The 14534-nt window shown below is 35.0% G+C and overlaps 1 protein-coding gene across 1 annotated transcript; it reads left to right on the top strand.

Annotated features, from left to right (window-relative positions):
- The first annotated feature begins 283 nt into the window (after window positions 1–283).
- Window positions 284–13991, top strand: LOC148001295 (uncharacterized). Its single transcript, XM_087584538.1, has 3 exons — window positions 284–350; window positions 12569–12599; window positions 12934–13991. Exons 2-3 carry the CDS (start codon window positions 12580–12582, stop codon window positions 13292–13294), a joined length of 381 nt encoding a protein of 126 aa, XP_087440664.1. The 5' UTR covers window positions 284–350; window positions 12569–12579; the 3' UTR covers window positions 13295–13991.
- The last annotated feature ends 543 nt before the right edge of the window (window positions 13992–14534 follow it).

Here is a 14534-nt window from a genome sequence, read left to right as displayed (position 1 = left end):
TCTTTTTCTTTTTCTTTCTATGCGTATGGGAGCAAGCACAGAGACCCACAACTGAACAATGTTCAGAAATAAAAATTTTTAGAACACTCAGTCTTCATTGTGATGCTCTCATCAAACCCTGCCCTTGTTTCATAGAGGAAGAAGAGAAAGGAAGACTAAAAGAGCCAGAGGGGGTGGATATTTCTAAGGATTTTTTCCCCAGACACATAAGGACTGATGCACATATGACCTCATAGAAACTGTGGTAACAGAGAGGAGAGCTGCACAGATTCAAGCCAGACAGGGTTTCAGTGCTCAGAAGGCAAACAACTACCTTCAATGGAACCTCATTGGATATACCAACTACCTTGGTAGGTTCTGTGTCTAGTACTAAATGGCCAACAGAAAGGGAACTCAATGGTATTTTTAATAAGCATTTATTGCCTATTCAGTTTTTGGTTTGTTTATTTGTTTTGTTTTGTCTTATTGGCCCTTTACCTGTATATTATGAATTTTATCTGTTTGTGCATAAATGTGTGTCTGTGTTTCTTGGCTTTTCTTGTTTTGTTTTGTTTTGTTTTTTTTAATTCTGGTGTGTTTCTTTGTTTATTTACCTATTTGTTTTGTAAGGAAAGAGGAAAAAAAAGGTGTAGGGCTGGATAGGTGGGGAAGTGGGAAGAATCTAGGCGGATTTGGGGAGGGGAATATATGATCAGTATACAAATGGTGGACAGACATGGTCAAACATGTTTATTTTTAATGATGTATTTCTTTGTTACAGATACTTGTTCAAAGCACCAATGATTATAAACTAGAACATATGAAATTGAGAGGCAAAATATATCTCTTTTCTTTATAAGTCTTCAGCCCTTTCTCTATAAATTCGAGGACTTGACTAACAAATTTGTTTAGTCTATGTCTAAGTCTTCATATTGACATGTCCTTGAATAAGTTGCTTAAATATCTCAAATTAACCATCTATGAAGGAAGAGAAATACTAAGAGAACTCCATGAGAGTTACTACTTCACATTTCATCCTACTTCACACAGAGCAGTATTAAATATCACATATAATTGTAAAATACATTGCTTTTAAGACTTCAAGCACCACATTTAAAGCAACATGTCACTTGTTTAGTCATGAAGAGAGGCCAAATTATGTACTGACAAACCAAAACTTTACATTTTTTCATTTTACATTTTAAAAATATTAAAAATATCAAATGTTTACTATGGAGCATCTTAATAACTTAAAAATTAGGAAAATGAATTTAAAAAATTCAAATTTCTAACAAGCATTCTGTAACTTAGCCTATCTCTAAAACGAGAAAGGTATTTCCTTTGATAACAGCTGTAGTTCAAGTCAGTAAGTGGATAAAACATGTCTTTCCAGAATGCATACAACATTCACATAGATATGATTTCATTCTTGCAACTGGTAAAGACTCAGAAACACAAAAGACATCAAAGTATGGTCATTGATGATTTAGCCAATACAAATACTGTAAATACAATGGAGTGCTCTGCAAGAAGTCAGAGGAAAAATTAGCTGCAGTAACAGAGAAAACCCCTTAAAGTCATGTTTGCTTGGGTCTAGTGGGAAAATTAGCTTAGATTTATATTTGGGTATTTTTGTTCGAAGTGGAGATAATATCATGTTAGGCATTTTAAGTGTCTTTTATTAAAGTCTTTTTTTAAACCTTTACTAAAAACTACAGAATTATTTAGACAACAGTAGTTATGTCTCATTTCCTATTGGTTTCCTCACTATTGAACTAATTTTTAAATTACCAAATTGTATTAAAATACTGCTTTGCTTCGTAGACTTAAACATGAAATTGAAAATCATACACTATAATTTTTATTCTGTTTTTTCTTATAACACTTCAATGTATATGACAAATGTTCTTTCATATTTTCTTAGGAGTAATATATGAAGAATTGATCAATCATTGCACCTTGCTATTTTAAATTCATGATGCTCTATTAAATAAAATAATACGTAGGCTTCAAACCTTAACTAGTATTTTCATTTATTTATTTGTACCAATTTCTAAATTTTTAGTATATTATGATATTTCTGTAGGTCATTAGACATAATTTTATAAATAATCTAATGAAAAATTGCTGGGAAATTTACTTAAACAAAATGTCTACCTACCATGAGGCACAAAAAATATATAGGCAAAAGACAGAATGACAAAACATTAAATAATCTGATAAAAGAAAGACTAAGACATTGAAAAGCATATATTAGTCTTTGTCTCTTAGTGGAATATTATTTGTTAAAACCATAGTTATACTAGTTCAAAACTCTATTCTTCCTTTGCCATAATGTTGACTCAGGAAGTGTAACTTTCATAACATTTTATGTGAGACTGAATATCTTCTTTGTATCACAAACTTACAAAGTCATTTTCTCATTTTTCATTTTTAATATAACCATCAGAAGATGAAAGACAATGGCAAGATAATTTTGTTTAAGAATCCATATTCCTTTGCTTATAACCTATCTTTATATGTATTCAAAAACTTGAGTATTTTCAAATAAACTTCAAATGCCTGCCTTAGTAAAATGTATTGCATACTTGGAACAGTAATGTTTTAAAGTTCCACCTAGTATCGTGGGAGAAATTATAGGTAATATTCTTTCATTGATGAAAGTAATCAGTGTTATTCCAAGAAAAAAGGCAGGACATTAACAGGTAAAATAGGAAAATAAGAAAGATAATTCATATAAGGCCCCCTACTTTCCCCTGCTCAGGTCTCATTTGGAAAGGATGCATTTAGTTCTTCAGGGGTAGAAAGTGGTCTGGTCCTGAAGGAGGTCTTCTCCTTCTCTGAGGAGACGAGAAGGAGGCATTGGAAGAAGAATTTGAGAGGGTTTGAGGAGAGGAGTGAGGGCTGGAGGTAAAGTGACTAAATAAATTAACGACAATTTAATGTTTATAATGGATGTGATTACAATATAAATAGTAATATTATCTCAAGACAATATATGCTATGATTCTGGCTAATGGGACTCCCTTGGTTTCTTAGACAGTTTGTCTTTGGTTAATTGGATAGGTGCTGTTTTATATTTGATTTTATATCCTACTACATTACTTGATATGCTATCAGTTGTTCTCTTCGGATTTTTTTTTTCTATAGGGTCATATCGTGTGTAAATAGGATTATTTGATTTTTTATTTTCCTATTTGTATTCCCCTATTATTCATTCAATCCCCTTATTGCTCTAGCTAAGTCTTTAAGCATTGAACAGGAATAAAGGCAGTGAACATAACTGCCATTTTCCTGATTTTAGTGAAAATGCTTTGACTTTTTCTCTACTTAGCATGATTTTGGATGTGGCCTTGGTGTATATTCTCCTTATTATGTTTATTTGTATCCTTTATAACTCTAGATTCTCAAGAATTTATGGTGTACCAGAGATTCAGGTCTTCTCCATTAGCTGCAAGTGCTGTTTGTGATTCTCATTCTCCCTGTCTGTTAGAGACACCATCCAACAGAGACTGCTCGCTCACTTAAGTTATATGTATGTGGTACATTACATTTACTGATTTTATAGGTCAATCCATCTTGGCATCTCTACCATAAAGTTCACTTTATCATCACAACAGACGATTATTTTGATGTATTCTTGAGTTGGTGTGTAGGTATTTTATTTATAAATTACATATCTATATTCATAAGAAACATTAGAGTAGTGGTTCTCAACCTTTGACAATGACCTACTCAGGGGTGTTGAGCAGCCTTTTCACCGGGGTCACAGATCAGATGTCCTGCATATTAGTTATTTACATTATGTTTCATGACGGTTGCAACATAATAATTTTATGGTTGAGGGATCACCCCAAAACAAGGAACTAAACAGTAGGAATCCGAAATTAGAGCACATCTCCTTAGTTGGTTGGCTTTTGCCTGGTAATGGTTTCACAGATTCTGACCTCATGATTTTTTCTACTTTATGGAATAATTTTAGCAAATTGGTGTTAATAGTTCTTTGAGGTATGGTAGAATCTTGAGATGAGTCCATCTGGATGTCTGTTTATTTAAATTAAGATACTTTAATCATTACTTTTCTCTCCTTTGTTGTTATAAGTACATTAAAATTATTCAATTAATCATTCATTTTTATTTTTTGTGTAAGAATGTTAGTTGAGTATATGCATGTGTTCCATGACTATGCCTGGTACTCTTCATGGACAAAAGAGATATAAGATTTCCTGAAACGCGAATTAGAGACAGGTAGGAGTTACTGATGGAGATTGAATCTAGAGCAATAGCTGATCAGTGGATGCTTTAATCACTGAACAATATTTCCAGCCTTTGGGTTTTTCACCATTTTTTTCTCAGTACAGTTCTAGGTTTTGCCAACTACTTCATGTGTCTTGCAATAGCTTTTGACTTTGATGATCAGATCTACATGCTGTATTTCTCCTGAACATAATGACTAAAATTCTAAAGATTTTACAGAGATATCTATCAATTTACTCCGTGGAACAAATATTAATAGCAACATGTGAAAATTCTACAAAAGGCAATATGTGCCATAAATAACAAAAGGGTAGCAGTGATGCAATATGCTTGAAACTTCACATTTCTCCTGCTGCAAGTAATCATATTACTACATCAGACTTTATTTTCCTTCAATATTTTATCCTCATTGTGTTATCTGGAGTATTTTAATGCTTCCTTTTAATTAACTGCATGCAGTTTAATAATAGAAACTTTAAGAGATAGAAGAAAGATAATATTGCTTGAAAAATGATACAAATTTTTGGTTTGAGGAAGACAAAAGTATGTTACTTACACTTGGACATTAGGCATTTTCTAATAAGTGGTATATCTTCCCCATCTTCTAGATTGGGAATTTCTTAGTTTCTTTTGTATTACTATCAAGAGATAACATATTCAAGGTAACTTAACTAAGAATGAGTTGATTAGGACTTATGGTTTCAGAGCGTTAGAGTCCACGACTATCTTAACTGTGAGCCTGGTAGCAGTAACACAGGCATGACAGTGGAACAGTAACTAAGAGCTGGCATCTGCCAATAATAAGGGGGAAAGAGAGAATTAAGAATGGAATGAACGGGGCTGGGGATTTAGCTCAGTGGTAGAGCGCTTGCCTAGCAACCGCAAGGCCCTGGGTTCGGTCCCCAGCTCCGAAAAAAAATGGAATGAACATTTGGTACATCAAAGCCTAGCCCTAGTGGAAAACCTCTTCCAGTAAGGTCAGATCACCTAGTCCTTCCCAAACAGTTCCACCAAGTAGGGAATATGCATTCATATATGTAAATCTATGCAATCCATGTGCAACCAATCCATGTTTTTAAAAATGTTGGACGTATTAACAATGTACAGTAAATTTTAGATGTACCTTTAAAGTCAGCATATTCTTTCTTTAGAGATTTATTTATGTATATGAGTACACTGTAACCGTTTTCAGACAAACTAGAAGAGGACATTGAATCCGATTACAGATGGTTGTAAGGCACCATATGGTTTCTGGGAATTGAACTCAGGACCTCTGGAACAGCACTCAGTGTTCTTACCTCTGAGCCATTTCTCCAGCCCAAAACAGTATATTCTTTTAAAAATACAGTAATAAAAACTGATGTTCAGTATGGACAAAGGGCTTATATTAAAATAAAAGCAAACACATGTAAATAAACTTCATATATTTGTAAATATAACAAACTATTGATGGCTTTCTAAGATACAGGTAATGGAGAAAAATATCAAGTACGGTGTCTACATAAGCATACTCAATTGTTTATGGGTTGTTTTCTCTTTTCCTTTTTGCAAAATGAAAAAAAGATTCCATGTCACATATCAAATTAAATGCAGAATGTTTTTATTAAGAATCCTCTACTCTTGATATATATATATATCCCCCATTTAATTGGTTATGGTTGCTTTCCTAGGCCATCCATTTTCCATCTTAATGGTGAAGCTATCACAGTGAAAACTTGCAATGTTATAATGGCATCCATACTGGAAGTGTAAAAAGTAATTTTCCCCCGGGAAGAACACATTGATTGGTTATCCAAAACTAAATGGCCAGTCCTAAGATCCTATGCATAAAAGTAACCATATTGCATAAATATATTGTATTAGAGTAACTAATGTAAACAAGACCAGTTATTAGGTGCTAATTTATTGACTTCTATAGTTACTTGTATACTCCTTGTCCTGCCCATTTGCCTAGCAGGACAGCATTTGTTAACAAAAAAAGAATGACCAGAGGAATAGCTGAAACAATGGGTTGTTGTCTTCAACAACACGCTGATGATATGTATGCCTCTGTAACAATCTTATTTTCTTGTCATGTTTACCTCATTGTTAGAGTATAAAGTGAGAATTGAACAAATTAAACTCATTATCAAAGAGTTTCTCTCTCTCTCTCTTCTCTCTTCTCTCTCTTTCCATATATATATATATATATATGTGTGTGTGTGTGTGTGTGTGTGTGTGTGTGTGTGTGTGTGTATTGCATACTATATCAACAAAGAAAAGGATTTCATGAATATGAAAGCAAGTGGAGGTACTGTAGTAGAATGTGTGTCGGGATTGTTTGGTAAAAAGAAAGTGAAGGAAGGAATGATGTAATATAGTCCTTACAATTACAAAATACTTAAAAAAAAACAAACATCTTGACTGCAAATTGGTGCACTGTACCATTAGTTCTTATATAATTTTGTATTTGCACTGTAGAGTGAGTTCCCACGCCCTCAGAGCATAAATATACCTATTACACAACTTTCACATGCTTTAGGACTCAGTTCTCATTAGGAGAGTTTGGTCATTTTCAGTAGATGTACTGTTTGGCGTTCTTCACACTCTCATATCAATCTCACAGTAGAACTCAATAGTGCATTTTAAGTTTTCAGAACCATATTCATCTGTATGTAAATAATTTACTATTTTATATGAATGATAACAATTTTATGTGCTTATAATGGATGTTTGGTATGTATTTGGTGTTGGACAAGGTCCATTGCCTACGTTAGTTTTCTCTAAATATTATCTTTTCGTTTAACCTATCACCTTTTAAGTGCTACCATCTGTTTATTCCATAAATGCACATATATATGGGTTTTAATGAGTAATGTCCCGTATAGGCACAAGTAAGTGTATTTTTCTTGGAGGATATGTGTCACTGGGGCTAGCTTTGGGATTCTAAAAGCTTGAGCCAGGACAAGTGCCACCCTCTCTTCCTGATGCCAGCTGTTCCAGATGTTGAACCCTCAGTAACTTCTACAGCACAGTATGTGTTGTGCACTTCCCTGCTTCCTACCATGAAGAGAATGGACTAAACTTTATAACCTGCAAGCCAGCTCCAGCTAACTGTTTTTCTTTATGAGAGGTGTCATGGTCATGGTGGTATACAGTGTTTTCACTTCATAGCAATGGAAATCCTAACTAAGAGAGGGTGTTAATTCGGAGAGCATATTGGTTTTCTGCTCTTGGTATTCTTCAGTTGCCTGTAGTTATTTTGAGTTTGGAGTATGGCTCCAGGGGATTTCAATGTTAGCATGTCTGTTAGTACTGTGTTGTGCTATTTCTGCTACTTAGGTAGACATATCATTGAGACATAAAGGGTGGGGTTTTTCAGTCAGTTCTGGGAAAATAGAAACATGACCTGGTCCTGGTCCTCTGACTCTTCCAAGTTGTCCTGCCACTTTTTGGAGTGTTTCCTGAGCCTTGGTTGCAGAAGTTGTGTTACAGATGTATAACTAGTGTCTGAACAGCCAGTGCTCACCTGTTCTGTCAGTTTGGACAGATTGTGATTTTCTGTAATGGATTCCATCTGTTGCAAAGAGAAGATTCTTTGAGGAGAAATAAGACCTACAGTTAGTTTTGTATGTCAAAGTATTTAGAATACAATTAATAGTGCTACTTTTCAGACAAATGGATGGAACTAGAATATATTATGTTTATTATGACTTAACCAGGCTCAGTGAGAGAAACACTGGATCTTGTCTCTCATCTGTGATTCTACATTCAGATCTCCAGATGTAGGTATGTAACCTAGAGTAACAAGAAAAGTCATGAAATAAAAACGGACCAATATATGCGTTACCCAAAAGGGACCAGTAATACACAAGTGATTTAAAGGGGAAAAGGAGAAAAAGAGTTAAGAGAGATTTAACTGGGCAAAAAGAGCACGATTAATACAGAGGATGGTAGAAGGAATATGAAATATTATTAAAGATGTCTGAGAAATCCATTAGGACTTATATTATTATCTACCTAAAATTAAGTATAATTTTCCATCTTTATTTCAGAGTTACAAAATCAGAATTTGACAAATAAAAGGTCAGTCTCTATAACATGATTATAACATATTTGATTAGAGAATTGTTTTCTTTTTTAATTATCTTTAATCTTTTTCTATAGTCCAGTTGTTATCCTCCTCCTGTTCTGCCCTCTAACAGTTACTCATCCCATTCCTTTTTCCCTGTCTCTAAGAGGATGTCCAAACCTCCCATGACCCCACTCCACCCCATCAGGTCTACCCACTCCCTGGGGCCTCAAGTATCTCTCGTGTTAGGGGCATCTTCTCTCACTGAGGCCAGACCAGACATTCCAGCACAATTCTTCAAAGAGATAGGAAAAGCAATTCTCAATTTCTTATGGAAAAACAAAAACTCAGAAGAGTGAAAATAATTCTTAACAGTAAAGAATTTCTGGGGGAATCACCATGCCTGACCTCAATCTGTACTACCGAGCAATAGTGATAAAACTGAAATGATATTAGTACAGAGATATACAGATTGATCAATGGAATAGAACTGAAAATGAAGAAAGAAGATCACACCCTTATGGACACTTCATCATTAACAAAGAAGCCAAAAAATATGCAGTGAAAAAAGAAAGCATCTTTACTAAATGCTGCTGGTCTAACCAGCTGTCTATATGTAGAAAAATGAAAACAATCCCATATTTGTCACCTTTCTCAAAGCTCAAGTCCAAGTGGATCAAGGACCTCAACATAAAACCAGATGTGCTGAATCCAACAGAACAGAAAATGGCAAAGAGCCTCGAGCTCATGGGCATTGAGAAATGTTTCCTAAACAGAGGTCCAATTGCTTTGGCTCCAAGATCAAGAATTGTTAATGGGACCTCATGAAGCTAAAAGCTTCTGTAAGGCAAAGAGACCAGTCAATAGGACAAATTGGCAACCTAAAGATTAGGAAAAAAAAATCTGCACTAACACCACATCTGATAGAGGGCTAATATCCAAAATAAATAGGGAATTCAAGAAGATAACCTAACAAAACAAAACAAAAACAAAATAAAACAACCAAACAACCCAATCAAAAATGGAATATAGGACTAAACAGAAACTTGACAACAGAGGGATCTTTTGTGGCTGAGACAGAATGGCTGGGGACATCCTCATGGATCAGGGGGCAGGGAGGAGGTTTGGGATGTGGAACAATTGGGGAGTGGACCAGCAGGGAAATAAAATCTGGAACGTAAAAAAGAAAAATAAATTACTACTACTACTACTACTACTACTACTACTACTACTACTACTACTACTAATACTAATACTAATAATAATACTAATAATAATAATAATAATAATAAATAGAAAATTTCTGATTGAAATATTTTCTACATAGATATATTTCTATTGGTTAATATAATAATACTTGAGCAATGAGAAAAGTTGATGTTGTATTCCCTATGATCCTATGTTCATTGCTAACATAGAAAATATATCTTGTTTAAGTGCTGTGGTAACAGTTGGCCGTGTTTCAGAACTGGACAGGAGATCATGAGTAGTCAAGCTGTAACTCATCTCTAAAGCTTTAATGAGCTAAGTGGGAGGTCTGTACTTTAGCACACAATGAATTAGGTCTCCAGTGAGGTGAAAGGAAGAAGGCAGATAGTTCCAGATGGCTAGTGCCACAGAAGCTGAGGGTCAGTGTTTGCGGGGGAAAGGAGTGGATGAAAAACACTATCTCGATGATTAAAAATCAGTAGACAGGAAAACAACCAACACTGTAACAGATGAATGGGAACTCTTTGGCATGAGCAAATACTGTTAACTTTTACAAAGCCACCAAGGTCAACAGCATTATAAGATTTGTATCTATTAGAGCCATGCCACGGGATTAAGCTGCCATAGACTTATCTTTAATCATTTTTTGCTGTTCATTTTCTATTTCTAGAATCTCGGAGCAGGAAGACTCTGACTCTATAGCAATAGGAAAAGCATGTTTCCTCAAGATAATATTGGTTTCTAGTTCATCTGAACTCAATCACTTACCTTTATATCTTTCCTACACATATAATAATAAATTTATAAGAGAAGATTTTTATATTTTTCCACTTAATAATGTTTGCTGCATAACAACTTTTTCTCTATTTCAGTAGTTACATTGTAGTACCTAATAACTATGTTGCAGGAATCCTATTGAGGATGTCTCATGCAGAATGCATGCATGATTATTTAAATTTAGCGCTTTTTTAATTCAATGCAAACATTAGTGACAAGAAGGAACTTTAAAACAATCTAATGATTAGTCATAATGTAGTCCAATAAGACATTACTTACTACAAGGATTTTAATGTGAAATTAATCTCAAAGCACATTGAAAGTGAACTGAAATCATTGTAATTTAAGTATCATCTCACTGTTATCAACTAATGCATGAGAGCAGATTGAGAAATTCACTGATCTACAAATCATTTTTAAAGAGTTATGAGATTTATACTTCATTTAGGTGGAAGGAGATGAAGAAGTGGAAAGGTAAAGTCACTGGAAAGAAAAGAAAAGCCATGTAGCAGTGACACATGCCTTTAATCCCGGCACTCAAGATCAAGGCCAACCCAGCCTACAGAATGAGTTCCTAGACTGCCATAGTTACACATAATATATCCTGATTATGGTTTTCCCTAATTCTACTCCACATAGTTCTTCCAGTTCTCCCACCATCCAGATCCACTCATTTTTTTGTCACTGGCTAAAAAACACAGGCTTCTAGAGGCAAACAGTATCATGAAATGAAATGAAATAAAATATAATAAAATAAAACAAAAACTACCACAATCCCAAAGGGACAAAAATCAAGAAAAGGAAAAGAGTCCAAGAGAAATGTCGAGAATCAGGTATAGTCAAAGAGACCCATTCATTTGCACACTCAGGAATCCTATAAAACATTAAACTGCAAAGATTATAAATATGCTAAGTAAGAATAAGGACCTGCATGGAAAGTGCTAGAGAAATACAGACACATACACACAGAATTCTTGCTTGTTTCCTTCACAGTTGTCTATAGGAACTAGAAAACTAGAAAATGTTAGCAGTTCAGGCTGGATTTTTACCAGAAGCCTCTCCTCCTCTCTCTTTGTGGACTCTGACACTGAAACACGGTGCTAATCCTCAATTTTTATCCACAACTCCTTCAATCCCAGGCCAACTGAGGGTAAACCTTTATTAATGGCCTCCCCTGGATCTTCTCTGCTCCACATGACCCCTTCATAACTGGAAAATGAAGACTGCCTGGCAGGTCTTACACATTACCAAGTTTGCTTTTCAGCACAAGATACAGCCATGATCTCCTCGCAGGTTTGTAATCCTTAATGATGCTAGTCTGTTACTAATCACTACTAATTTCTAGATCCAACTGCCAAACTAATCCCAACATCACGTAAGTTCTCTGTTTAATACTTTAATCTGGTGAACGATGTCTCGTCTTTCCTTCTTCAATCCTCCATTTTAATGAAGTGCATCACAAAGTATATTTGTGATGGTGGATATACATCTGAAAATTCATTGTGACTTTACATGACTGTGACATATATGTCAACACACATATATGTATAATGTGTAATTATAATATTACAGTTTTAAAATCAGTTTTATTCTGAAGTTTGTGTTCCTCATTGTGTTAAATATACATATAAGTAGAGTATGAATTTCGAAAAGAAATATATTCAAAAACCTCCAAGCAAAATCTTCAGCAGCCCCGTGCTTTTCTCTAGATATCTGACTTCAGTGCCTTTCACAAAAGATAGAAATATTGTCATGATGATCAAATGGTATGTATAGAATACCATATCTTATTTTAAAGTTCACAAAATGTACACTTTAACACATATGTACATTCTAAAGCATTTAAATTACACAATTCAATTATGTGATTGGATTAAAGGTAATTATGGAATGGGTGATAAAAAAAAAAACAAGTACATGATTCTGTGACTCATTACTGCTTATAACTCAGGTTGTAGGGGACCCAGTGTTTTCTTCTGACCTGGGGGGCACTTGCACTAATTTGCAAACACAGACACACACCCACACAGTGGGAGAGAGAGAAAGGGAGAGGAAGAGGGGAAGGGAGAGGGAGAGGGGAAGGGAGAGGGAGAGGGAGAGGGAAAGAGAGAGGAAGGAGAGATGTGAACATGTGCAGAGGTTGCTTGGTATTTAGAGACACAAAAATATTAAAAATGCAAAATACAGGATTAAAATAACCCTCACGAGTTTTTGTTTTGATTTTATGTGATTTTGACCAAATCTGATTTCCACCAGGTTTAATGGGCATTGACCGTGTGTTTTGTTTTGTTTTAGTTTTCAGCACGATGATGGAGGAGATAAAGAGGTAAGTTAAAGAAAAAAAAAAGGAAAAGAAAAAGAATATCTCATGCAAACGTTGGTAGTAAAGGCCCAACTTTGATGGTGAGAAATGCTTAAACCATCCTATGAATGATGAGAATGTCAGAGTGTCTATCCTAAATAAACACCACTTTTAGGGAGCAACTTAAAAGTCAATGCACTGCAAGGATCACTTTTCTGATGCAGATTGACTGCATAAACTTTGAATTTCTACCACAAGTACTTCCTTACTTTATTTATTCTTCTCATACAAAACACCACAGCCACAGTTTTCCCTCCCTTTGTTTTTCAAAGCCCTTTCCACTTACTTGTTCCCCTAGATCCACTGCTCCTCTATCAAGGGAGTCAACTAACATGGACACATGGGGCTCTCAAGAGACTGAACCACCAACCAAAGAACATACACAGTCTGGACCTACGCCTCTCTGTTCTTGTGTAGCAGATGTGCAGCTTGGTCTCCATGTAGGTCCTGAACAACTGGAGTGGGGGCTATCCCAATACCTGTTGCCTTATATGGAATATGTTCTTCTAGCTCGGCTGCCTTTTCTGGCCTTAATGGGAGAGGAAGCTACTAGCATCACACAAACAAAGTGCCAGGGTATATGGATACCTGAGGGGGCCCCACCTGCTCTGAAGAGAAGACTAGGGAGGAGAAATAAGGGTGTGACCAAGAGGGGGTAGAGAGCTAGTGAGCAGGATGTAAAGTGAATAAGTTACCAAAAATAAAGATTAATAAAAGAAAAGAGAAGGACTCCCAGAGATATCAGCTGAACAAGGCATAAAAAAGTCCAATCATGCTGTAGGAGAAAAAGTGTCCCAAGATTAGACAAAAAACGTCAAAGACTCCTCCACTCCACTGTTGGCTGTCACACAAAGAACTCAAGCTAAACATCGGGAACTTATACATGGAAGACCCCTGTGAGTCACTATGAGGCCTTAAAAATCTTAATAACAATGAACTCCTGTTTTTGTTGTTTATTTTAGGTGATATTGAATAGTCCTTATTTATCTTCTGCTGCAGCATTTGGTTGCAATAAATGAAAATTTACTTTAATCTATTATAAGATAGGTTGTCTGTAATATGATGTTTTATTTTGCTATTGATAGCATAGCCATTAGGGGAGTTGAGTGTGAGTTAACAGCAAATTGAGAGAAAGATTCTAAATGTTTATTTCACTTGAAAACAATTTTGTGTGTTTGGAGGCTCTGAACATTTCCCAGATTAATTTACTTTCCCTAATAGACAAGAAAATAACTATCTCACGTTGTGTGAAGTGCTATAGGGCCACTTGTTTATGTACTGAATTTTACAGTTATGTTACTGTACTTTGTTTCTTTAATTGTTGGTATAGCATGAATAAATAATGAAATTTTGCTCATAAAACTTACATACGAAGTTATTACTCCTAAGTAGGCTAAATTTGCATTTTTAATTATTCAGGTTGCTTACAAATGTAAATGACATTTTAAGTATTAATGACATTGATGTGACTACAATGCATTTTCTTCCCGAAGAAAATATCCCATTTATTTATAGGATAAGAAATGAAAGCTTTGAAGCACTTGTGGATGTTCAGAAAGTAAAGATCTCAAGTGTTCATGAGAAAAATTCAACCTGTGTATATTACAAGCGATGGATGCTTAAATACTTCAGAGAGAATTATTTACTGGAGCAAGTGCTGCGTTTCTTTATTTACATAAATTAAAACTTATTTCCCAATTGATGGCATATTCTTAGAGAGGCAATTTGGCCACAATTTGCATAACAAAGATATAGCACTATTATCGTGAGTTAGAACACTCCCCAATGAGATTTCATCCTATCTCATTTGTTATTTAACATTTTACCTCAGGTGCAGTACATTGAGAGTATACTCCACGAGTTCTTACTACAGAGGAGTATTCTGAATGGGTATCAGTT

This window comes from Rattus norvegicus, chromosome 14, assembly GCF_021556685.1.
Source record: "Rattus norvegicus strain SHRSP/BbbUtx chromosome 14, alternate assembly SHRSP_T2T, whole genome shotgun sequence".
Classification (NCBI taxonomy): Eukaryota; Metazoa; Chordata; class Mammalia; order Rodentia; family Muridae; genus Rattus; species Rattus norvegicus.
Note: the sequence above shows the minus strand (reverse complement) of the source record. Positions and strands in the feature narration are given on the sequence as shown.

Coding starts and splice junctions, on each gene's coding strand:
- LOC148001295 (XM_087584538.1), top strand. CDS start 12,580: ATGATGGAGGAGATAAAGAG. Junction 12,600..12,933: donor ATGATGGAGGAGATAAAGAG/GTAAGTTAAAGA, acceptor TTGTTCCCCTAG/ATCCACTGCTCCTCTATCAA.